The sequence below is a fragment of the Nelumbo nucifera genome, chromosome 1, assembly GCF_055504915.1.
Source record: "Nelumbo nucifera cultivar China Antique chromosome 1, China Antique-T2T, whole genome shotgun sequence".
NCBI lineage: Eukaryota > Viridiplantae > Streptophyta > Magnoliopsida > Proteales > Nelumbonaceae > Nelumbo > Nelumbo nucifera.
In genome coordinates, this window is record NC_142649.1 from 57,257,880 (window position 1) to 57,281,663 (window position 23,784).

The 23,784-nt window shown below is 41.9% G+C and overlaps 4 protein-coding genes across 4 annotated transcripts; all 4 read left to right on the top strand.

The window, feature by feature from the left end:
- Window positions 1–955: 955 nt before the first annotated feature.
- LOC148803303 (uncharacterized) lies at window positions 956–1,713 on the top strand. The gene has a single exon (XM_088896573.1). The coding sequence runs from the start codon at window positions 1,129–1,131 to the stop codon at window positions 1,402–1,404; it is 276 nt and encodes a 91-aa protein (XP_088752699.1). The 5' UTR covers window positions 956–1,128; the 3' UTR covers window positions 1,405–1,713.
- Window positions 1,714–11,476: 9,763 nt separating this feature from the next.
- Window positions 11,477–12,434, top strand: LOC148803304 (uncharacterized). The gene has a single exon (XM_088896568.1). The coding sequence runs from the start codon at window positions 11,718–11,720 to the stop codon at window positions 12,105–12,107; it is 390 nt and encodes a 129-aa protein (XP_088752694.1). The 5' UTR covers window positions 11,477–11,717; the 3' UTR covers window positions 12,108–12,434.
- Window positions 12,435–14,289: 1,855 nt separating this feature from the next.
- Window positions 14,290–14,970, top strand: LOC148803305 (uncharacterized). Its single transcript, XM_088896577.1, has one exon. The coding sequence runs from the start codon at window positions 14,587–14,589 to the stop codon at window positions 14,869–14,871; it is 285 nt and encodes a 94-aa protein (XP_088752703.1). The 5' UTR covers window positions 14,290–14,586; the 3' UTR covers window positions 14,872–14,970.
- Window positions 14,971–18,951: 3,981 nt separating this feature from the next.
- Window positions 18,952–19,626, top strand: LOC148803306 (uncharacterized). Its single transcript, XM_088896610.1, has one exon. The coding sequence runs from the start codon at window positions 19,101–19,103 to the stop codon at window positions 19,392–19,394; it is 294 nt and encodes a 97-aa protein (XP_088752736.1). The 5' UTR covers window positions 18,952–19,100; the 3' UTR covers window positions 19,395–19,626.
- Window positions 19,627–23,784: the final 4,158 nt, after the last annotated feature.

Genomic DNA, 23,784 nt, shown 5'->3' on the forward strand with positions numbered 1-23,784 from the left:
ATGTTCATCAAAACCTAAAAGAAAATATAAAAGACATTCCACTCATTCATTATACAAATGGAAATAGATTCTTGATACTTTTCAGATCACTTTGTTATTAGTTTAATTACTTCTCTTGGAGTCTGTTGATTTGGGCGCACATTTACTTTCTCTCTTTCTCCTAAACTGACTCTTAGTTTATATAACGGTAGAATGAGTATGAGTATGGGAAGGATTAATTTATCTTTCTTTATTACAATTAGTGTTATTAATATTATTGGTTTATCAAAAGAGGATGTTCCTAAATCAGAATAACTAATTCCCATACTTTATATTTAAGGGGGCATTCTTTTTTGGATTTTGAGAGGAAGGAATTGACTAAGAACCCCATGTTCTTTTTTTAGATTAATGTGGGAATTATGAAAATTTTGTTTTCTTGGGTATCATTTATTTAAGTAAGTGATACTCATCTCCTAGGTGAGTAAATAACTTTCTTACTTGGCGAGAAAATTTTCAACACTTGAATGAGACAAAAATGCCCATTTTAATAATAAATTATTATGATTAAAATGATCATTTCCTTTTTTACTTGAAAAATAAAAGAACATAAATAAATACACTTACATGAATAAGTGTTTCCCAGAAAAAACTAATTACTCAAATAATTACATTTACCGGAATAAATAACTTACCAAAATGCCAATAGGGCCTTAAGCTTTCCTATTGGATTGGATTTGCATGGACGTTGAGTAATGAGTGGCTTCCATCCTAGTGAACAAAATTGGATTACTGAAGAATTTAGCTTTATCTGCTATTCTTCACCCATCTAAATCTCTCTCTCTGGAGCCCACCTGATCCTTTATGTCCCCGTGAGTCCCGATTGAAAGACCCACTACTGCCAGTTGGTTATTCCTTTGCGTGTCCAAAAGATAGACCTTCCATCCAAACCAGTGGCCTCTTTCCAAACCACTGGTAAAACCGCCTCTGGTTTTTCTTAACAGCTCCAAGATTTCGTGAGGTCATGCCCTTTACCTTTGGTGCCTATATATACAACATCTGATCTCTTGCTGGAATTAATCCAAACTCAGATCAACCAGCTTTCTTATATTCTTATTCTTGCTGAAATCCAAGATAAAGAGAAAATCAAAGATGAGTTCTACAAGTAGGGCATGGATTGCTGCAGCAAGCGTTGGAGCTGTTGAAGCAATGAAAGATCAGGGCATCTGTAGGTGGAATCACGCTCTGAGATCGTTACACCACCAAGCCAAGAACAATCTGGGCTCATTCTCTCAGTCCAAGGGGATCCTCTCTTCTTCTTCCTCGGTGATAGCCACTAACAAGGCGATGCAAAACGAGCAGCAGATGAAGCAATCTGAAGAGTCTCTCAGAAAAGTTATGTACCTAAGCTGCTGGGGTCCCAACTGATGAGATCGAGGAAAGTTTTCTACAATTTTGGGCCAAAAATGAAGACAGAAAATTGGGAGTGAAGATTGAGAAGAATCCATTAGCTGGAAAAAAAGAGATATCACCATGAAGTGATATCATCTGTTCCCTCCCCCTCGATCGAGACTGAGAACAAAACATCTGAAGAACTTTGTGAAAACCAAACCAATATAAGCTGTATATCAGACGAGATCAATTGTCTTACATTTTCTTATATTTTTTATGTTTTTCATGATACATACGCCTGCCTCAATTTCATAATTCATGAAATACAATCAATCTCTTCTGTCATGGAGATGTTTTCTGTGTTTCAATTTGGTTGGGAATGGCTGAAATGCTCTTATAATATATGTAAGCTAGAGAGGATTACGAGCACCATTTATTCCCATCTAAGAAATTTTCTAGCCAAGATTAATTAAACCTGACAGAATTGTTGCAGCTGGGTATTAGATTAATTAGTTGTTTAATTAGTGTAGTGATGGTCAAAACAATCTCTCTTTTAATTAGAGCCTGCACCCGAACCCATTAAATCATGGGTTCTAATCTTCATGGTTCCATGACTTCTTCTAATCTATTAGGTTGATTCGTTCATTCATAATTTTAAGTTCCATCAAGTAGGTCTGGTTCGAAGTGGGATTGCAGAAAGATTATCGGAATAGAAGTCTATATTGAATAAGATATTACATTTAGTAGAAATTAGGGCATGTTTATTTTGTTGTTATTAGTTTATTATCTCAATTAATTGGCAAAAATAAATAACATGAGACCGTTTGGTTACAAAATTCTTGCCATGAAAAAATTAAAGAGAGTATTATAAAATGAAAAAACTAAAAAGGGTATATGATACATAAATTGAGGGAACCTACAGAATTAAAAATAATCGTGCTCCTCATTTGCTTATTTTCATTCTTCAAACAAGCTTTATGCCGGCGGGTTGTGATTTTCACCAGTAGTGTTCTGAAAACTTATGGTTATTCGCCATTGGCCATCCGCCAATAAAAACTTATGGTTATTATTTTCATTCTTCAAACAAGCTTTATGCCGGCGGGTTGTGATTTTCACCAGTAGTGTTCTGAAAACTTATGGTTATTCGCCATTGGCCATCCGCCAATAAAAACCTATGTTAGCGGTTCTATAAACCTATGCCGGCATAGTGCTTCTTTGAAAAATGAAATTAATGTAGTATGATTATACAATGTTTTTCTATTTTTATGACTTTCCTAGTAAATTATATTTATTGAATATACCATTAACAAATAATGAAATTGTTAGACACTCTGTACTTCTTCATATTATTAATTTTATTTTTAACGTTACAAATTTTAAATTGCATTTCTATTTGGAAGTTCCAACCTTTTTTTCTTCATTTTCAGAACTTACTATTCGATTTAGCAAACTAATTTCCTTTAATTAGTATTAAATAGGTGCTAATTGTTTCATTAAATTTTCCTTTACATTTTCTCTATGCAACCAATAATGCAAAAGCTTTTCTAATTTTTGTCTTATGGTTATTAATGTGATCCCCCACATGGTTGATTTGTGTTTTATTAGTGTGGGCCTTGAATATTTTAAACCTATTTTGTTAAATTTCATTTTTCATTTATTTTTTCATCAATCACACACACACACTATATATAGTCTGGTTGATAAAAAAAAATGAAATTTAACAAAATAGGTTTAAAATTTATTGTCATTCTTACCATGAAAAGGTTTTGATGAAGGGAAATTTGGCCCGACCTCGCGATCGCCCGACACGTGGCAAAGGCAAGCAGCTCGGGACAGTAGAGCACCCAAAGCGAACATCGGAAGCAAGTCCAAACTCACTACCGAGCCCGAACTCCAGACCGCTGTACTTAGTCCGAGCTCCTTGCTAAGAGCGAACTCCCTGTCAAAGGTCCGAGCTCCCTAAAACCCGAGCTCCCTAAGTCCTAGCTCGGTACTAGGAGCCCGAACTCCCTAAATCCGAGCTCCCTACTAGGAGCCCGAGCTCCCTATCAAAGGTCCGAGCTCCCTAAAACCTGAGCTCCCAAGTCCGAGCTCGGTACTAGGAGCCCGAGCTCCCTAAGAACCCGAGCTCCCTAAATCCGAGCTCCCTACTAGGAGCCCGAGCTCCCTGATAAGAGCGAGCTCCCTCCTGAGAACCCAAGCTCCCTGCAAGGAGCACGAACTGTACTGGGCCCCAAGCCTCACAAAGCTGACCCGAGCTGACCCGTGGCAGCTCGGAACACTCCAAACCGAACTCAAGGCACCTCTCTCGCCACTCCAACACTTCACTTCCAAAGCACCAGGCTAGCCAAACGTACCCGATACCAAGGACATCTTTATCCAAGGGCGGCGTACCTGACTGATTTGGGATCTGACACCTGACAGCCGCATTTCAAACGGCTTCCTACCACCGCCACCTGCAACCGTCGTCACTAGCCGCAGAGACGGCTCCGACAAAAGGAACAGTGGCGGTTCTATCCGACCAGAGGAAATGACACCCGAACTGGCAGGAGTTCAGAAGTAATCATGCCCGACCTGATGGAGGCCTGGAAGTGAGTGCGCGAGGTGGTTATAAAAGGCTTCTACCCCCCCAGGGACGAGGTATGCTAACTTTCGCGCTATCTGGTTATTCTTGCCTTTGAAGGATTCTAACTTGAGCTTCGGAGCCCTTACGCCGGGTTCTCCCCGGAGCTTCTCTTCTCCTCCCGTTTCAGGTCCCTGTTACTCAGTTCAGAGGCAAGATCATCGACAGCTAAGACCGGCCAGATTGTGCATCATCAATTGGCGCCGAAGTATGGGAATTAGTCAGAACTTCACATCGGTCGCACACCCGCAGGCAAATGGCCAAACAGAAGTAATGAACAGAGCCATCCTCCGCGGACTAAAAGTGCGATTGGACCGAGCCAAAGGTTTGTGGGCAGACGAACTACCAAGTGTTTTATGGGCACACCGAACCACAGAAAAGACCGCCATGGGTGAGACCCCCTTTAACCTCACCTATGGCACCGAAGCAGTGATCCCGGCGGAAATCGAAGTGCCTACGTTACGACTAGAAGCGTACGACAAACGGACAAACGAGGGCGAGTTGCACACCAACCTCGACCTACTGGACGAAGTGAGAGACCTCGCGCACATCCGAACTGCAGCTTACCAACAAAAGGTAGCTCGGTACTACAACGCGCGAGTAAAAAAGAGGAACTTCCGCGTCGGCGACCTGGTTCTCCGTAAGGTCATGGTGCCTAAACCCAGCATAGGGAAACTTGGACCAAACTGGGAAGGACCCTACAGAGTAATGAAAACACTCAGTGGGGGAGCGTACGAGCTTGGAACCCTAGAAGGGAAACAAGTACCCCGAGCATGGAACGTTGTCAACTTGAGAAGGTACTATCTATAGGCCACCAAAGCAAGTACGCCGAAGTCATTTCATAAAACGAACTGAGGGACCGAAATGGTCAGTTCGGCAAAAAATATAGCTCGAAGACACTAGTACATGAACAAAAAGACATTTCATTTCATTTCATTTCACAAGCCCGGGGCTACTTCATCGTTATCAGAAGCCTCTCCGACAACGCCCGAAGGACCTGCCTCCCCCTCGGAGTCTAGTTCGGCATCCGCGGCATTAGCCATCTCCAGAGTGATGCACGAAGTGGATATGGCGCTGGTATTGAGGTCGGGGTACGTATTCCGGATCATCCACCGACTTAGTTTGAAACCCCTCCTGTAGGAGTCTACCATCAGGTCATCGAAATCCGGCGAAGCAATGTAATCGCTGACAGCCTTCTTCTTCGCATCTTCAATGCCTTGAGAGAAGATCTGAGTCCTCTCCCTGATATCCTCCTGAAGATACTCGACCTGGTTCTCCAGGTCCAGCTTCATTTCCGCCATGCGCTACACCACCACCCCCATGGCCTCGGCAACCCTCTAAGACCTCGCCTGCCTAGACCACGCACGGCGAGCAGCAGCATCAGCAACACGAGCATTCTCCTCGGTAGCTCGTGCCTGCTGCGAGCATTTCTCCACCTGGTTCGCCAAGGCGTGAATGGAGGAGTTCACCTATCAAAGGAAAACGAGATCAGAGAAACGAATGAAAAAATAGAAGCCGAGCTCTAAAGAAGGGATCACTTACCACCATGGCATGAGTAACGGCACGGCAGGCCACTTGGTGCAGAGGGAGCTCAGTCCACGCTGCAACTTCCTCAGGAAACATCGCCTCCTTACTCCGTTGAAGAGCATGCACAGGCGACAGCACGGTCCTGAAGTCCCCCGGGGCCTCTAAGCCCGACGGCCCAGCTCGCATATGAGCGGACTCGGAATAGGCGGGAGCCCCCGTGTGTGTGGTTTCGGCATAAGGAGCCCCCGCCGGCCCCTGCATAGGAGGAACCATCTCGGGCTCCTCTGCCGGATAATCCGGCACCTCGGGCTCCGCAGCTCAGGATGGCTCGGCGCGAGCTCGCTTGGCCACCCGCTTTCTCCTCTTCATCCCCTCGAACAAGTGCGCACCTCGGGACCCTCGAGAATCCATTGTACCTGCGAAAAGGAGTTCGGCATCAGTAAGATGTAAGCGAAGAGCAAGACAAGATCACTAGGGAAAGAACCTACCCAAACTCAGGCCCGCAGCAATAAGCTTGGCCTCCGTCAGATACCATTGGCAATCCAGCCCAAGCCGCGCCCATTGCTGGAGGCCCTTCGCCGTTTCCTCATCAAGTGTGATGTCGGAATCAGGAGTGGCCACCCCCCAGCCGGTCTGAAACGGCCACCCCATCGCACTTCGCACCCCGAAATAGTCTCGCTTCCACGCTGGGACCTTATTGGGGAGTCCGTGTAAGAGCTTGAAGCCCGGGCGAGGGGACAGGTAGTCTGCCCGCCTACGCCCAGGAAGGGGACCCACTTGCTTTTTCAACATTAAGATAGAAGAAAAAATCTCCAGATCCAGAGGGAAGTTCTCGTCGCAAAATAAAGAGATCGTTCCCACTAAGTTCCTAATAGAGTTTGGGTGAAGCTGGCCAATCATCACACCGAAGTGGTTTAGGACCTCGACAAGAAGAGGGTGGAAGGGCAGTCGCAGCCCCGTGGCGAGCTGTTCCCGGAAAATCACCATCTCATCAGGACCGCGTTCCCAAGGAAAGCTCCCCGTAGGGATAAAATAACCGTACTCACTGGGCAAATTATAGTAGTCTACGAGGGTTTGAAGTTCCTCAAGCATCATAGTCAAAAGGCCGAACTGATCTACAACCCGGCCACAGCGGGAGGTGGATGCCGACCTACCCGAAGCACCTCGGGTTGTAGGCCCGACCCCTTCCTTAGGACCTACATCGGGCTCACTTGAACTACCGTGGGACGCAAACTGGTTCGTAGAACCCACATCAGACCCGCTTGAACAGTCTGAACCCTCCAAACCAGACATCGTGAAACGAAACGGGATTCCAAAAAACACTCACTCGGGAAGAAGACTGAAGCAGACCGCGAGAACTCGAACAAGCAAGAAGACCTGGGACGCGAGCTGAAAAGCCTGGACGCGAGCTGAAACTTAAGGCGCGAGCTCAAGATGTACAACAATAGCAAGGACGGGTCCCCCCCCCGCGCACTATTTATATCCACAGCGTACGAAAAGCGACGGCCCAGATCGAAGCCAATCCAACGGCCCACAGCCGCGCTAAGCCGCACGTCTTCCAAGACCAATCAGCGCACGTCTTTCTGAAACTGACGGAACGTCGCGCACGTCTTGTCAGAGTACAGGTGTCGGAACGCGTCTTCCCGAAACTGACGGGGTAACGGCGCACGTCCCCTCGCAATAAAAGCGTCTACAGCGCAACTCCTGAACAACTGCCATCACGACTTCCGAACGCGCGCCCTTTTTTGAAAATCAAATTAGAGCAAGCGCGCTCAACACGGACCAAAACCCTCCCACTACCTTGCAAACTCCCCGCGCCAAGATGGAACCGTTGTCGCAGGGAGTGGGGGGCAATTGATGAACGAAAATTTGGCCCGACCTCGTGATCGCCCGACACGTGGCAAAGGCAAGCAGCTCGGGACAATAGAGTACCCAAAGCGAACATCGGAAGCAAGTCCAAACTCACTACCGAGCCCGAACTCCAGACCGCTGTACTTAGTCCGAGCTCCTTGTTAAGAGCGAACTCCCTGTCAAAGGTCCGAGCTCCCTAAAACCTAAGCTCCCTAAGTCCTAGCTCGGTACTAGGAGCCCGAGCTCCCTAAAGAACCCGAGCTCCCTACTAGGAGCCCGAGCTCCCTGATTAAGAGCGAGCTCCCTATCAAAGGTCCGAGCTCCCAAAAACCTGAGCTCCCTACTAGGAGCTCGAGCTCCTTGATAAGAGCGAGCTCCCTCCTGAGAACCCGAGCTCCCTGCAAGGAGCACGAACTGTACTGGGCCCCAAGCCTCACAAAGCTGACCCGAGCTGACCCGTGGCTGCTCGGAACACTCCAAACCGAACTCAAGGCACCTCGCTCGCCACTCCAACACTTCACTTCCAAAGCACCAGGCCAGCCAAACGTACACGATACCAAGGACGTCTTTATCCAAGGGCGGCGTACCTGACTGATTTGGGATCTGACGCCTGACAGCCGCATTTCAAACGGCTTCCTGCCACCGCCACCTGCAACCGTCGTCACTAGCCGCAGAGACGGCTCCGACAAAAGGAACAGTGGCGGTTCTGTCCGACCAGAGGAAATGACACCCGAACTGGCAGGAGTTCAGAAGTAATCATGCCCGACCTGACGGAGGCCTGGAAGTGAGTGCGCGAGGTGGTTATAAAAGGCTTCTACCCCCCCAGGGACGAGGTATGCTAACTTTCGCGCTATCTGGTTATTCTTGCCTTTGAAGGATTCTAACTTGAGCTTCGGAGCCCTTACGCCGGGTTCTCCCCGGAGCTTCTCTTCTCCTCCCGTTTCAGGTCCCTATTACTCAGTTCAGCGGCAAGATCCCCGTTTCAGGTACCTGTTACTCCGTTTCAGGTCCCGTCACGACTTCCGAACGCGCGCCCTTTTTTGAAAATCAAATTAGAGCAAGCGCGCTCAGCACGGGCCAAAACCCTCCCACTACCTTGCAAACTCCCCGCGCCAAGACGGAACCGTTGTCGCAGGGAGTGGGGGGCAATTGATGAAGGGAAATTTGGCCCGACCTCGCGATCGCCCGACACGTGGCAAAGGCAAGCAGCTCGGGACAGTAGAGCACCCAAAGCAAACATCGGAAGCAAGTCCAAACTCACTACCGAGCCCGAACTCCATACCGCTGTACTTAGTCCGAGCTCCTTGTTAAGAGCGAACTGCCTGTCAAAGGTCCGAGCTCCCTAAAACCCGAGCTCCCTAAGTCCTAGCTCGGTACTAGGAGCCCGAGCTCCCTAAAGAACCCGAGCTCCCTAAATCCGAGCTCCCTACTAGGAGCCCGAGCTCCCTGATTAAGAGCGAGCTCCCTATCAAAGGTTCGAGCTCCCTAAAACCTGAGCTCCCAAGTCCGAGCTCGGTACTAGGAGCCCGAGCTCCCTAAGAACCCGAGCTCCCTAAATCCGAGCTCCCTACTAGGAGCCCGAGCTCCCTGATTAAGAGCGAGCTCCCTATCAAAGGTCCGAGCTCCCTAAAACCTGAGCTCCCCAAGTCCGAGCTCGGTACTAGGAGCCCGAGCTCCCTAGGAACCCGAGCTCCCTAATAAGAGCGAACTCCCTCCTGAGAACCCGAGCTCCCTGCAAGGAGCACGAACTATACTGGGCCCCAAGCCTCACAAAGCTGACCCGAGCTGACCCGTGGCAACTCGGAACACTCCAAACCGAACTCAAGGCACCTCGCTCGCCAGTCCAACACTTCACTTCCAAAGCACCAGGCCAGCCAAACGTACCCGATACCAAGGACGTCTTTATCCAAGGGCGGCGTACCTGACTGATTTGGGATCTGACGCCTGACAACCGCATTTCAAACGGCTTCCTGCCACCGCCACCTGCATCCGTCGTCCCTAGCCGCAGAGACGGCTCCGACAAAAGGAACAGTGGCGGTTCTGTCTGACCAGAGGAAATGACACCCGAACTGGCAGGAGTTCAGAAGTAATCATGCCCGACCTGACGGAGGCCTGGAAGTGAGTGCGCGAGGTGGTTATAAAAGGCTTCTACCCCCCCAGGGACGAGGTATGCTAACTTTCGCGCTATCTGGTTATTCTTGCCTTTGAAGGATTCTAACTTGAGCTTCGGAGCCCTTACGCCGGGTTCTCCCCGGAGCTTCTCTTCTCCTCCCGTTTCAAGTCCCTGTTACTCAGTTCCGAGGCAAGATCATCGACAGCTAAGACCGGCCAGATTGTGCATCATCAGGTTTCGTGTTTCTTTTTCGGAGAAAAAGCATTTGTTTGGTAGCAACATTTTCTCATTCTACCCATTTCTATATATTTTTATCAATTCTAAAAATTTTATTATTAAAAATAATAAAGAGAAAAAATGAGAATTGACTCAAACTCTTTTTTTGGTATTTAGAGTTGACTCAAAACATGGCCTAGACTTTTGCAATGGGCAATTATCCTCTGAATTTGCCATGGTGGATTTGAATAATAGAATAATACACGCAGAGACTCCCCTTTGAGAAGAATATGTGATCAACCCATGTTCAAGTAAAATGGAGGCCTTCCTCTTGAACACAAGAGCCTCCATTTCTAGCTGGAACACAGCTCAACTTGAATAGGGTTTTGGTCGACCACCAAAAACTCAGCCTGATCAGTGATCAGTAGTTTTTCGAGAAACAATACCAGCACGTTAATTTTGAAAAATGGAAGCTGAGGTTTGCTCCAAGTGTCATTCGATGAATTCAATCCGTTCGTTCCGGTGGTATGAAAGTACCCTCCAGCATATTCCACTAATTTCAACGAACTGTGTGCATTTGGAAATAAAATGGTTTCTCGAAAATCATGTAGTTTTGATGCTTAAATGTTACTGCAAAAAGGATAATTGGACCCTTGGACAGATATAATTTGAGTCACCAGGACACCCTATAGTAATGGTCTAGTTCTAACCATTCACTGATTTAATATTCAATTCTTTTGCAAATCAGACATATTGGGCCAGTTACAACTGCGTCTAACCATTGTAGTGCCTATTGATGATAGATCACCATTAGAGAGAGAGAGAGAATTTGGCAATTTTCCATAGAAAGGTAGGGATATGATTCTTGGGGAGTATTTTTTTTTTCTGGATTTTGAGAGGTGGAAAATTGGTTAATGGGATTTTGATTTTTATTGACCAAGAATCCCATGTTCTTTTTTAATTTAGATTTATGTGGGGACCGGGGAAATTTTATTTTCCTAGGTATCATTTATCCGGGTAAGTGATATCCATCTACTAGGTGGGTAAATAACTCTCACATAGGGAGAAATTGCCAACACTTGAATGAGACAAAAATACCCTTTTAATAATGGATTTTTATGGTTAAAATGGTCATTACCTTATTTATATGAGAAATAAAAGAACACACGTAAATGCACTTAATCTGATAAATCTTTCCTATGAATAACTTAAGAGGATAAATGCATTTGCCAAGGTACATAACTAACTTACCAAAAAACAAATAGGGCCTTATTGATAGAGAAAGGTTGTTTCAATATTCTTTTCCTAGTTTGGATTCCCATTGGATTCTGTTCTCTCTCAAAGAGTTGGGGGCTTAATTAGTAATTTTCATATTGATGTTCCTTTCATGGAGGTTGAGTATTTGATTACAACCAGCATTATTGATACCAGACCAAAAGAGTATGGGCCTAAATCAGAAATTAAATCCCATACTTGATATTTCAGCTTTCGTTTTGGGTTTTCATGGAGGTTGAGTAATGAGTGGCTTCCATCCTAGTGAACAAAAGCGGATTACAGAACAAGCCATTAATTTGTCCCTACCATGAGTCTGGATCTTCTGCCCATAAGAACCCTGCCCACGTCTGCCCACAATTGGGAACATCTCCCCTGTATAATATTATAAAATGTTCTCCATGTATGACTGAAATAGATGTGGGCAGGGTTCTCGTGGGCAGGAGATCCAGACTCCCCTACCATTACCAATCAGGGCTTATCTACAAATTGAGCTTTACTCTTCAACCAACACACACTCTTTCTCCCTCTGTCTCTGTATGGAGCCCACCTGATCCTTCATTCTCACTGTCTATGCCTTGAGTCCCGATTCAAAGACCCACTACTGCCAGTTGGTTAATTCTTTTCATGTTCAAAAGTAGACGTTCTCATCCAAACCAGTGGCGTCTTTCTCAAACCACTGGTAGAACCGCCTCTGGTTTATATTAACAACTCCAAGACTTTGTGAGCCCATGTCCTTCACCTTTGATGCTTATATATACAACATCTTTTGCCGGAATTAATCCAAACCCAGATCGATCAACGAGCTTTCTTATAATCTTATTCTTGTTCAAATCCAAGATAAAGAGAAAACCAAAGATGAGTTCAACAAGTAGGGCATGGATTTCTGCAGCAAGCGTTGGAGTTGTCGAGGCAATGAAAGATCAGGGAATCTGTAGATGGAATTATGCTCTGAGATCGTTACACCAGCAAGCCAAGAACAATCTGGGGTTGTTCTCTCAGTCCAAGGGGGTCCTCTCTTCTTCTTCTTCCTCGTCAATGGCCACTAACAAGGCGATGCAAAACGAGCAGCAGAAGAAGCAATCTGAAGAGTCTCTCAGAAAAGTTATGTACCTAAGCTGCTGGGGTCCCAACTGATGAGAGGAAAGTTTTGTACAATTTTGGGCTAAAAATGAAGACAGAAAATTGGGAGTGAAGATTGAGAAGAATCCATTAGCTGGAAGAAAAGAGATATCACCATGAAGTGATATAATCTGTTCCCTCCCCCTCGATCGAGACTGAGAACGAAATATCTGAAGACCTTTGTGAAAATCAAACTGTATATCAGATGATCATCAATTGTACGCTTGTCTCAGCTGTATATACTTTCATGAGATTAATTCTTGAAATCAATCTCTACAATCATGGAGACATTGTTCCTCTGTGTTGCAATTTGGATATATCAGAGATCGAGGATTACGACCACCATTTAATCCCATCTAAGAAACTTTCCACCCAAGATTAAACCTGACAGAATTATTGCAGTTGGGTATTTATTAGAGTAGTTGTTTAATGTAGTGGTGGTCAAACTAACCTCTCGTTTTAGAGCCTGAGACCCATTAAATGATGGTTTCTTCAAGGTTTCAGGGCTTTTTCTATTCTGATTCCTTTTTTCTTCATTTTCGATTCCTTCAGGTGGGTCTGCTTCCAAGTGGGACTGAAGAAATATTATTGGAATAAATAGAAATCCATGTTGAATAAAATGTTACATCGAATAGAAAATTTGCTAAGGACATATACGATCGATCTACGTTGTTTTAATTCAATTTAAAATTTTTAAAGAATCTCCTTACTAACAGAGTCCAAGATTCCATTCCAAAATTCAAAAATGTAGTTTTGAGTAGATCAACATACAAGTATGATGGCATGTTATCCATACATAGGGGTGCAATTGAATTTAGCTTTAGTCCAAACTGCCGAGTCTCCAAATTGAGTAGGCTTGATTTGAGTTCGATTGATAACAACTTCGGTTCGAAAGCTTGAAACCATGGTTCGAACATTTGATTAATAAATAAATTAATTAATTAATTAATTATTTTTTGAACTCTAAGTTATTGAATATTTAATCAAATCGAACTTGAGGTAGAACATAGAATTCTAATCCAATTTTATTCTAGAACAACCGAACTGTTCGGTTATAACTAAGGTGGCATTCGGTAGCGTGTATGTATCGTGGTACGGTCCCATCCACGATAACATATGACATTCTGTTATGTGTGGACGATCCCCATCCACAAAATAGTGTGGACAGGGACGGGTCACATCCCAATTTATCGTTTATAGTATTTTCTCATAGATGGACTACAGTATGGTGTCGATAGTTTGTGGAAAGGTTTCAGTGTAACGCATTTATGTTACATTAGTCCAATTACTCTCATTTTATTTAATCTTTTAATAATTTTTAAATTTTTAATTTTTAATATTTTCTCAATAAAATAATAGTTTTTAATGTTAATTCTAACACAAGTCTAACAGTTTTCCTTCTCAACTCTTTTTTCATTATTTAAATATTATTTTTTTAATATTTTATCAATAAAATATTTTTTTTAATATTTAAAATAATAATTTTTAATTATTTAAAAAAATGCATTTGTTGTCTACATATTGATGCCTTTCTTTTCAATTTATTTACTATATAAAATGTAAAAATTAGACATTTATGATCGACTATATAGATCTCCCATAAAATGTATATGAGATACATGGAATTAAAAAGTGTAGTACACACCTATAGAATGCCACCGTGGGTGTGAATTGGTCCGATCTACACAATCTATCCACATTTTAAAACAGTTGTGGAATATGGTGTGGTGTGGATTGATTCCTGCCATAGGGTGTGGTGTTGATCAATCCACACCCACCAATTTTTCATCCACACTACAGAATACCCCTAAATTGACGTGCCAATACAAGTTGGCAAGTGGTTTAACCTAAATTTGTATATACGTATCAGTTCACATGAGAATAATTACATTTTTCTTCCATTTCCTTCTGAGCTCTGTTATGTTTGTCAAATTTGAACGCAGTAGTATTTTTGTCGAACCAAGTATAGCCCGATTACACCCTACTACTTTTCAATGCAAAGAGCGCTGTCTTTACTCTGTACTATTCTTTTGGAAGATAAATTCGGTTTTCATGGACGTGAGTGGCTCCAATTATATTGGACACAAACAGAATTTCATGGAAACCAGGCGCTGCAGGACGATATATACCAGTACAAAACCAGGGTCCACCACCATCTACCTGCTCGTGAGTAGTAATCATCACTCTTGAAGCTCCTGTTCAGGTTCTTCCCCTCTGGCTCAAGGATCTAAAGCTGGAGCCCATATCTCTTTCTTTATTCTGGGTTGTCTGGTTTCGTGGTGGGCCTTCTTCAGAAACAAGTAGCGTCTTTCCCAAACCACCAGCAAAATCGCCTCTGGTTTTCTTAATAATTGTCGTGGTTGTTGAACTCACATACTTCACTTTTTTGTATTTATATATCAAGTAGAATTGAGATCGAAACTCATATCAACAAGGTTTTCCTTCTTCAATGCCAAGAGAGTAGACCCAAACGAACAATTTGAAAGAATTACAGATGAGTTCTACGAGCAGAGCATGGATTGTGGCGGCCAGCGTTGGAGCAGTTGAGGCACTGAAAGACCAAGGCATCTGTAGATGGAATTACACTCTCAGGTGTCTCCACCAGCACGCCAAGAACAATATCCCATCGTTCTCTCAAGCTGCCAGGAACATCTCTTCCTCTTCTTCAGCCATGGCAATGGCGAGTAGGAAGGCCATGAGAGACCAGCAGCAGCAGATGAAGCAATCTGAAGAGTCGCTGAGAAAAGTTATGTACTTGAGTTGCTGGGGTCCCAATTGATGAAGTCGTTTAATTTACTCAAAGCAATGTAGAAAATGTATATATGATAATTCTCTTACATCAATACAAGCACAGGATCCTAATCTCAGTATCTTCAAAGGTTTTCTGAATTGCCTTCTATTTATTTCATTAGAAAAATCATGAGGATGCCTAGCTCAACTTCAAAATTTTCTAAATTACTGATTAGTCTTGATGATCATGGAGGCGTGTGTCATTCTGTTGCAATTTGATCGGAGAGGGACAGACTGAAATGGTCTGGAAGAAAGTCTGTACATAGAAGTAGAGTTTGGCTGGAGGAAATATTGCTGATTTCTGGTAACGCATTTGGTGATCTCTTTTTCTCCTAAATTCCATGTTCTGGGTGTTTCTGAAAGCACCAGAAGATAGTTTCCTAGAATTGGAAAGAGTTTCTTGACAAGTCTTACAGATCACAGATGTAGCATGTACCAATGATGTATAAACACCAAACCAAAGAGTGTTTTCTCTGAAGTTTAGAAGTGAAAATATTCAAATCAAACCTGTTTTCTAAGGAAAAACATCAAAATCCTTGGGTGATTTTAGGAACACTTGAAAAAGATGGTAATTCCCGGGGAAATATGTTTGGAGAGAGTTTATTTATGCTCCTTAATTTAAGGATTCATAAGATCGATCAAACGGACCAACCTGACCCGACTTGACCCGAGGTGGTCAGTTTTTAACTATTTTCGGTAAGCTCTGTTCATGAATTATGCTAACCTAAGAGGTCAGGTTGGTTTTAGTTTGAATGTATGTAAAACGACAAAAACTATCTTACCTGATTATAGATATATATTAATATTTTATATTTTAAATTTAAAATTTTTAATATGGAAAAGTAGGAAATTTTTCATATTTTTTTTCTAGTTTAAAATATTTTATATTTTAAATTCATTTTTGTTAAAATCAATTTTTAATAATAGTGCTGCAATTATTAATTTTCTTGTTTTAAATTTATCCAATCAAGCCATGTTTTTTCTAGTTTAACAAATTACTCCTAGATTGTCTTTTGAACCAATCGACTAAACTGATAAGTTGACCAAAACCGATACGATCCAAGTTGGTCAGTTTTCACTAATGATCAATAAGTTTTGAGTGGCCAATTCCACAACTTATCAAGTTGATTTGGTTGATCAAATAGCCTACAGCCGAACTGAACCAACCCGTAAATATCTCTAGAAGCATTTTTTAGGCTATGTTTGGTTTAAATGAAAAGATAGGGAAAAGAAGAAAAGTTAGGAAAACCTATACAAGATTTGTGGAAGTTTCCCTAACTTTCCTTTCCTTTCCCTACCTTTTCCTTCAAACCAAACATAACATTAAGTTTAAGCCACTCATTGGATAAAAAAAAAAAAAAAAAACTATCTATCAAGCCATAATAAATGTGGTTAATACATGTCCATCCACGGGGGTGTTTTTGAAGGATACTTTTATCATTAAGTCAAGGATTGAAATAAAAAAAGGAATTAGAGAGGCTTCCTCTTACCAAACATATACCCTAAATATGGTTGAGAGATCTGAAATAAGAGCTGATGTGAACCTCAGCTGAAATATAAGACATTTAGGCCCTATTTGGTTCGTGGAAATAGGGGTCTGGAATCAGAATCGGAATGGGCTATTTTGATTCTAACTGTTTGGTTGGACAGAATTGGAATTTCATTCCCATTCCTAATGGAATGGCATTCTCCCATTTGAGGGAATGGGCATTCCCTCCCCTCTCCCTTGGGAATGAAATTTCATTCTGTTGATTTCAATTTCATTTTTTATCCTGTCCTAACCAAACAGACTATGGGAATAAATTATTTTGATTCCGATTCTAATTACAAACCAAAGGAACCCTTAGCTCAGACTCAAAACTTTATATACAAATATACAAGAGAGGATCAAGGCTACTATTCCTATCTATCTAGAAGAGTATTTATGGGAAGATTAAGCTTGAGGGTTATTGCAAGGTAGTTTAATGTATTTATGTGGACCTTTATGCATTACAAGTGTAGGTAGAATTAATCTATGCAAAATATAGAAGAGAATTGGGTGTTGAACTCTATCTTTGTTCTTTAGGATACTCTATTTTTTCCTTTTTTTACTTTATTTAGAAAAAATTGAAGTAACAAAAGACGTTAAGAACCCATTGTCATTAATTGAAATGTACATTAATTATCTATTATTTATTTTAGTATTGACTCAATACTCTATTTATTAAATTAGAAAGTTTATTTAAGATAAAAGCTAAATACAAAAATAAAGAAAAATGGATTCATGGATATGTGTCTAGAAATGTATAAACTATTGATGTAGTCCATATTAGTTAGGCCTAAAGACTACAATTTTTCAGATGTGAACTCAGATTTCATTGGATGTTGCAACTCTTGTGGTCGCTTTGCCTCCTTAGTGAAAGGAGAAGGCCACCAACGGGTAGAACTGTATGGGGTTGAATAGAAATTTGGGTATGTTTAGATTGGAAAATTTAGGTTTTGAGATCAATTTGGTTCCAGGCCAAGGTTCTTGTTTAAGGTTGGTTTAGGTTTGGCATTTAATCATAGTTCAAAATATTGATACACTCCTGTGTATTGGTAGGGATGTATCGGTACTTAAAATAATACATGTTTATATGTTTTTTTATTTTTTTTTCAAAATTTGGTTTTTAGACATATTTTTAACTATATTTTTTATTAAAAAGATTGTGGTTCCTGAAACCTCGATAAATAGGCGTATCGTGAAGCACCCGATATGGGGCATATCATATCGAAATTTTGAACCTTACCCTTAACCCCACCCAACCCTTGTAATTTGTAACAATGTTTTATTAGAAAGTGTCAAAAGAGTTTAAAAGATATTTAGGGAGCGTTCTTTTTTTGGATTTTGAGATGGGGGAAAGTTGGTTAATGGGATTTTAGTTCCCATTGACCAAGAATCCCATGTTCTTTTTTCAGATTTATGTGGGGATCAAGGAAAGTTTATTTTCCCGGGTAAGTGATACCCATATTAGGTGTGTAAATAACTTTCCTACCTAGGGTGAAAGTTGCCAATACTTGAATGGGACAAAAATGTCCCTTTTAATAATGGATTTTTACGATTAAAATGGTCATTCCTTATTTACATGAGAAATAAAAAAAACATGGGTAAATGTACTTACCCGGGTAAGTGTTTTCCAAGAAAAAAACTTATCTAGATAATTAACTGCATTTACCTGGATAAATAACTTACCGAAAAGCGAACGGAGCTTTAATGAGAAATAAGAGATTTAATGGGAAAGGGGGAGGAAATGTTACAAACATTGAATATGAAAATAAGGGGGATTGGAGAGAATTAAGAATGATTTTATTACATAAAACTACTAATGATAGATTTTAATGGAGAAAATTAAGATATAAGAAGAGTTTCAACATGTGTGAAGAAAGAGAGAAGAGGGAGGCCTTTGGTTCGAGACCCTAGGCCTCTACACACTTCTCTTTCCACTATATTTCTGGATATAGATTTTGAGAAGGAGCTATTGATATTAGTGAAATTTTGTAAATTTTGGTTCAGACATTAAAACTATGTTTAATGTAGGCCGTGCCTAGGCTTAAGATGATAAATTGGGGAGGGCCATGCTCATGGATTAGCATGAAATTTTTTAAAGGAAAAAATTAAAAGAATACAGTAAGACAAGACTTACAGATAAACATGGCTGGGTCCATGTTCTCTCATTCTGCTGTACTGTATGTACGATGTTACAGGTTACTGCTACTTAGACAAAGGACGCTGTCCCTACTATTCATCTGGAAGATAAATTTGGTTTTGATGGATGTACGTGTCTGGCTCCATCTCCAACATTATTGGTCACAAGCAGATTTTCATGGAAACTGGGCGCTGGTCGACACCAGCACTGTACCAGGGTCCACCCATCTCTGCCTGCTCGTGAGCTGTAATCACTCCTGAAGCTCAAGTACAGGTTCTTCCCCCTTGGCCCTTATTCTCTTTTCGACTCTTTGTGGGGCTTCTCTAAAACAAGTAGCCACTTTTGGACTCTTTCCCAAACCACCAGCAAAACCACCTCATCGCCTCTGGTTTTTTTCCCAACTCCCAGAATTGTCGATCTCATACATATCTGTATATAAAAGCTATATATCCTGGGCTAAGAATTCATATCAACAAGCTTTTCCTTCTTCATTATTAATCACTAGCTACCAAGAAAACAGCAGACTCAAGAGAAGAGATTAATTAAAAGGAAGATGAGTTCAACGAGCAGAGCATGGATTGTGGCAGCCAGCGTTGGAGCAGTTGAGGCATTGAAAGATCAGGGCATCTGTAGATGGAATTACACTCTCAGATGTCTCCACCAGCACGCCAAGAACAATGGTGTCCTCCTCCCATCGTTCTCTCAGGCCGGCAGGAACATCTCTTCCTCCTCCTCAGCCATGGCAATGATGGGTAAGAAGGCCTTGACAGACCAACAGCAGCACATGAAGCAATCAGAAGAATCGCTAAGAAAAGTTATGTACTTGAGTTGTTGGGGTCCCAATTGATTGATTCATCCCCAGATTGAAGACGATCAAAACCAGTTAATACTTTATAGGCTGTAGATATATACCATTATTCGCTATAAATACATACTTGGCATCTGCAAATCTGCGGAGCCTTTTTTTCTTCTTTCTATTTTCTTTTCATGCTTATTATAAGTCCCCATTTAGCTTCCTAATGAATCGAATCAAATGGGTTTGGTTCATTTATAATCGAATTCAAATTTAATTTTATTCATCGGATTTATATTGGACTAATAGCTAGCGGGATATTCAATGCATTAATAATAAAAATAATAAAAATATTATAATAAATTATTAATATAACTAACTAAAAATGGCAACTACATTAATATCATGACACAATATATTAAAAACAAGTTGTATAAAACTTGAGCCAATGACTCCTTGTAAAATACTACATTCAAACCAGCTTTACTAATAGATAGAATATAAATTTTAAGCATATATACTTGGATAAACAAGTTTTTCCTTCTTCACAACTGAAAGACAGCTCCCATAGAAGAGTTTTGAAAGAAGGAAATTAAGAGAGTTCGACAAGCAGAGCATGGATTGTAGCTAGGGGTGTCGGTTGGACCGGATTTGGTCCAATCTGATCCAGTCCAATGTGAGTCCACTACAAATGGAATAGGTTCAATTCAATCTAACGAGAATAATGTGGATTATTTTGGATCAATCCAATTTAATGTTTAGACCATCCAATTTGTTTAAATTCATTTTAATTTAGATTGGTTTCAACCCAAATCCAGTTCCTTGACACTTATATTCTTTTCTTATATCAATGGACTGTATATTGGCTTAATCCAACTAAATTCAATATAAATTTATTATGAACGGACCAGGTCCAATCCAATCTAATAAATATTTTGGATCGGATTTGACTCAGCGTGGAAGTAGTAAACTGGGCTGACTACGCAAGCACCGGACGAACATGAGGCTTCGTTCATGAAGCCTGTTGTAACTAGGCGTATGCCTTGGAAGAGAGAGAAAAGTTGGCGAAAATTCTTGTGTGTCTATTCGCTTGGAATTACTGATATTTATAATACATCTTGGGACTCAGAGAGTAAATAGGAAAGAGAAGTTGTAAAAGTCTAAAACAATTAAAACATCTGGACTTCTAGACATCTTTGAAGTCTTCCTCAGGCTGCCTTGATATCCTTTGTCCGATAGCCACCTAGCCACCGCCCTCCAATGATGCCTTGATATCCCCCGTCCGATAGCCACCGCCCTCCAATGCTTATCCAACGTATGGGTTGTCACTATTATCCCTTGCATGATTTTCGCTAGAGGGTACCGTCCGATGCATGATCCTCTCTAATCGTGAGCTGTCGTTTGGTGGGTGAGCTGGCCCTCCATCATTCTCCCCCACTTGGAAAGAATTCAACCTCGAGTCATGACTGGGGTATGCAAGTGTTGCCTCTGGTAAGTAATGATGAAGATCAGCAACATTAAAAGTTTTGGAGATACCCATGTGATCTGGCAAGTCCACGACATAAGCATTGTCGTTGATTTTCTTAATGATCTTGTATGGACCGTACTTACGAGGATGTAGCTTGTTATACTTCCCCACGAGTATGCGTTCTTTCCTTAAGAATACCATGACTTCATCACTGACGTCAAACACTTGATGCCGACGATGCTTATCAACTGCAACCTTGTACTTTGCACTGGCTCGCTCTAGTTTCTGCTGGACTTCTTCCTGTACTGACTGGATCTGTTCTGCCAACTGCTCAGTAGAAGTGCCGAGGCCGGGTACCCTGGTAGCTTCACTAAATCCAACGCATGGTTAGGTACCTTCATATAAACAATGGAAAATGGAGATCTACTTGTAGAGTTATGAACTGCATTGTTGTAAGTGAACTCTGCTTGTGCTATGGCAAAATCCCACTACTCCGGTCTCTCCCTGCAGATACTGCGGATCAAGTTACCTAAGGTCCAATTTACCACCTCTGTCTATCCATCTGTCTGTGGATGGGCTATACTGCTGAAATTGAATGATGAGTCAAATAGTCTCCATAGGGTCATCTAGAAGTGACTTAAGAACCTCGTATCTCGGTCCGATGTGATGGTTTTAGGTACCCCATGTAAACGGACAACCTCCCTAAAAAATAGCTTAGCTGTCACTATTGCATCTACAGTCTTCTTGCATGGGAGGAAGTAAGCCATCTTGGAGAACCGGTCAACCACTACGAAGACGGAGTCCATATTTCTTGGAGTCTTTGGCAAGCCTAGCACAAAATCCATGGACAGGTCTTCCCAAATCGCAATAGGAACAGGTAGGGGCATGTAGAGGCCGATATTCTGGGTCTGTCCCTTAGCTATCTGACAGATAAAGCATCTACTCACAATAGAGGTCACATCCCTCCTTAATTTAGGCCAGTAGTAATGCCCCTTGACTGCTTCGATCGTTTTGTCTCTCCTGAGGTGTCTTGCTAATCCACCCCCATGCAGATCCCTAATGATTTTCTCGAGAAGGGAGGTGCAAGGGATGCACAATTGTTCCCCCTTCATAAGGAACCCATCATGAATGTAGAAATCTCCAGTTGGCTGTCGATTTGTGCATTTTTTCCACACCTATTTGAAGTCCTCATCCTAGGCGTACAGATCTTTCAAGCATTCAAAGCCCACAATTTCAATGTTGAGAGTTTTGATGAGGGCTACACGCCTACTTAGAGCATCGGCCACTGTGTTTTGCTGTTCAGCCTTATACACAATCTTGCATGGGAATTTATCAATGAAAGCAGACCATCTTGTATGCAGGTCACTCCTCAATTGCTTTTTCTTACTGAGATACTTAAGAGCTTGGTGATCGGTGGGGAGAACAAATTCTTTAGCAATTAAGTAATGTTCCCAGGTTTTCAGTGCTCTAACAACAGCATAGAATTCTTTATCATAAGTGGACCACTTCTTCCTGGCTTCGCATAACTTTTCACTAAAGAAAGCAATTGGTCTCTTTTCTTGTGACAATACAGCCCCGATTCCAACTCCACTGGCATCACATTCAACCTCAAATAGTTTGTCCAAACTTGATAATGCAAGGACAAGAGCAGTGCATAACTTTTCTTTTATGAGAGCAAAACTTTGCTACTGTTCTTCTCCCCACTAGAACTTTCCCTTTTTCAAACACTCAGTGATGGGAGATACAATACTACTAAACTGTTTGATAAATCGCCTATAGAAAGTTGCTAACCCATGGAAACGTCTTATGTCCGTGACGTTTGTTGGGGATGGCCACTCCCTAATGGCTTTCACCTTTTCCTCATCCACCTTAATCCCATCCTTACTTATAATGAACCCTAGGAATAGCAAATTATCGCTCATGAAGGTGCACTTCTTTAAATTAGCATATAATTTGTTTTCCCTCAATGCATTCAATACCTCCCTGATATGTCCTAGGTGCTCAGTGATAGATTTGCTGTAAATCAAGATGTCATCACATAGGGAGAAATTGCCAACACTTGAATGAGACAAAAATACCCTTTTAATAATGGATTTTTACGGTTAAAATGGTCATTACCTTATTTATATGAGAAATAAAAGAACACACGTAAATGCACTTAATCTGATAAATCTTTCCTAGGTATCAATTGCAGCCAAATCTTCAAGTGTCTGACACTTGGTTTATTTCCGGTCCATAGTTCGTATGGAGTTTTCGAAACCGATTTGGTTGGAACCCGATTCAGCACGTAAACTGCGGTCTCTAACGCATATCCCCAAAAGGATGTGGGCAATTCGAGCGTGTGAGAAGTGACCGGACCATGTCTAACAATGTCTTATTCCTCCTCTCTGAAACACCGTTAAGCTGGGGTGTTGCAGGAGGAGCTAACTGTGAGATAATCCCATTGGCCTTCAAGTAGTCCCTGAATTCGTCAGAGAGATACTTGCCACCTCGATCTGATCGGAGGGCCTTAATTTCTCTCCCTAACTGTTTCTCGACCTCTTGTCTGAACTCTTTGAACTTTTCAAAAGATTCAGACTTATGTCTCATTACACGTAACCATATCATGAGAAATAATCAGTAAAGGTGATGAAATACACGTGTTGGTTGTGGGTCCTAACACTTAGGGGACCACATACATCACTATGTATAAGGTCAAGTGTGCCTATACATCTTTTAGGTTTACCATTAAATGGCCGCTTTGTCATCTCGCCTCTAAGGCAATGCTCACAAGTGGGAAGATATTCTACGGTTAGAAAACCCAAAGGACCATCCTTTACCAATCTTGTGATTCAGTCAATACCGATATGGCCAAGTCGGTAATGCCACAGGCACGTGGGATTGACTATGTCACGAGTCATTTTCTTGGGGATTTCGACCGACATAGTTTCAGTTAAATTAGTTTCTAGAGAAGGATGTAGAACATAGAGACCGTTC